At 36.3% G+C, this 2,183-nt stretch overlaps 1 protein-coding gene across 1 annotated transcript in view; it reads left to right on the top strand.

Moving 5' to 3' along the window:
- The first annotated feature begins 682 nt into the window (after positions 1–682).
- Positions 683–2,183, top strand: part of tmem160 (transmembrane protein 160) — a 2,729-nt gene continuing 1,228 nt past the window's right edge. Inside the window, exons 1-2 of the mRNA XM_016501194.1 lie at positions 683–877; positions 1,267–1,291. Coding sequence (XP_016356680.1) covers positions 683–877; positions 1,267–1,291 — 220 coding nt within the window. The remainder of the gene's footprint in view (positions 878–1,266; positions 1,292–2,183) is intronic.

Raw genomic sequence — 2,183 nt, 5'->3', positions numbered from 1 at the left:
CTGCATCAACACGACTGCTATTCCTGAAACCACGCCGTCTTTCTTTGCGTGAACATTTGGGCGGCATTATGCTAATATTTCCACATAGTGATGTAGATATGTGGGGGCGTGTTAGAACGAGCCGTTTTAGGTGGGCGTGGCTGACTCTTAACTTTTATAAAGAATATCTCTTTGGATTTGAGACTTTAGTCTTTGCAACTTTATAGATCTTCTTTATGCACCAAGAGCTTGTAACACTCCAAAGAAAAAGGAAAACTTGAAATCGCATCATATGACCCCTTTAATAAATCACTCCAGATGATAGGAAGACACGAATCTGGTCATTGTAATCATTGTGGACTTCCAGAAACTGTAGAGCATGTGCTGATTAACTGTAGGGCATATGAAAGGGAAAGAATACAGTTAAAAGAGGAATTAAAATCTGCCGGCATTAATTCTATGACATTACAGAATGTGTTAAACAGTTCTCATAAAGGTTATAAAGCTCTTATTAATTTTCTGAAAATAACAAATTTATATAATAAAATATAGGTAGAAGGTTTTTTTTTTTTAATTAGCATTTCCCTTGATATCATCGCCTCACACTCCATCCCAGTAGGTGGCGGAATATGCACCAAAAGCTGGTTTGCCAACCGCCATTAAACATCATAAGAAGAAGAAGACGATTCCCTCAGCATAAGCAATGGCTTCCATAAGTTGGTTAACGTGCAGGCGGTTCGCTCAGGTCGCGCGGCGGCCGGTGCTGCAGTATGTGAGGGCTGCGGTGCGAGCGCTTCACCGGAGCAGCGCGCGGCGGGCGGCGGAGAAAACCCCGCTGAACACAACACGAGCGCTGGAGCAACAGAACATCACTGAACTAGATAAAGCTGATGCGCTGGTAAACACAAACACTCCCTCTCTGATGCTCTTGTTTTAAATGCAGAGTATTACTTTATGTGATGTTTCAATTTATAAATGTTCCTTTATATATATATATATATATATATTACACTATTTACCAAAAGTGCTGGTGGTACTGTTACATGATTACTATGTTCATGAACCGTTTTATTCACTTGGTAAACCAATGAATGTGATTCTACGATGGTACTCGTTCAGAATTATGACATGGGGTGTTGTCGAATTTGCACTGATCTAAAAAATACATAACAATAATAATAATAATAATAATGGTAAGACCATATGTATATTTGTAATGTTTTTTTTTTCTTTATTAACCCTCTTTATAAACACTGACAGATCATACAAGTTTATTTTATTTTCTAGATGCTGCGGAAGTCTCATGAAACAGGTGAGGTCTTCTATCCAGCATTAAAGAAACACAAATCAGACATGTAGAAAATCCTGTCATCATTTACTCACCTTCATGTCTCTCTTTCTTCTGTTTGTTTGTTTCCCTGACTTTTTGATTTTGGCTACTATTATTAATAAACTGTGAAAAGTAGTAGGACGGTCAAGCTCAAAAATAACAACCATATTTGTGCACAATCCTCTGAAGTCACCTGATAGCTCTCAAGTCCATCTCAAGGTCAATTTGTGTCCAATTTGTGAATGACTCACTATTTAGAGTCAAATCTTTTTAATTCACTGCTGATTAATTTCACAAAAATGGTCTGTATTATTCAGTCAAGATTATCAGTGAATAATGAATTAAATTTCAGTCTATTCCTTACACAAAGCTCTCATACGACTTAGGATGACTTGAAATAGATTGCACAAGTCATATATACTAATATTATTGTACAGTTTTGGCATCGTTTTGAAGCATGAAATCTTCAGTTCATTGTAATTTATTGGAAATGAGCAACAAACATATTTATAATTTTCAATTTGTGTTGAATGGAAAAAAGTCATAAGGGTTTGGAATGACATGAGGGTGAGTTAATGATGCAAGAACATATTTTTGGGTGAACTAACCCAAAGATGTTGTAATAAAGCACAACAGTGTCTGCCCACCTTTTTAGTGACCTTGGTTCTGGAAGTATTTTTCCCAAAAAGATTTTTAAAAGGTCTTTTTAAAAGAGTTATAAGCCATGAACCAAACCAACCAGCTACAAGGTGAATTATAACATTACAAAGATTTTAAAGGGGTCATAGGATGCTACATGCACTTTTACAAGTTGTTTGAACTGAAATGTGTTGGCAGTGTGTGTACACAAACACCCTATAATGATAAAAATCCA

This window comes from Sinocyclocheilus anshuiensis, unplaced genomic scaffold (genome assembly GCF_001515605.1).
Source record: "Sinocyclocheilus anshuiensis isolate Anshui unplaced genomic scaffold, SAMN03320099.WGS_v1.1 scaffold194, whole genome shotgun sequence".
NCBI classification, from domain to species: Eukaryota; Metazoa; Chordata; class Actinopteri; order Cypriniformes; family Cyprinidae; genus Sinocyclocheilus; species Sinocyclocheilus anshuiensis.
Note: the sequence above shows the minus strand (reverse complement) of the source record. Positions and strands in the feature narration are given on the sequence as shown.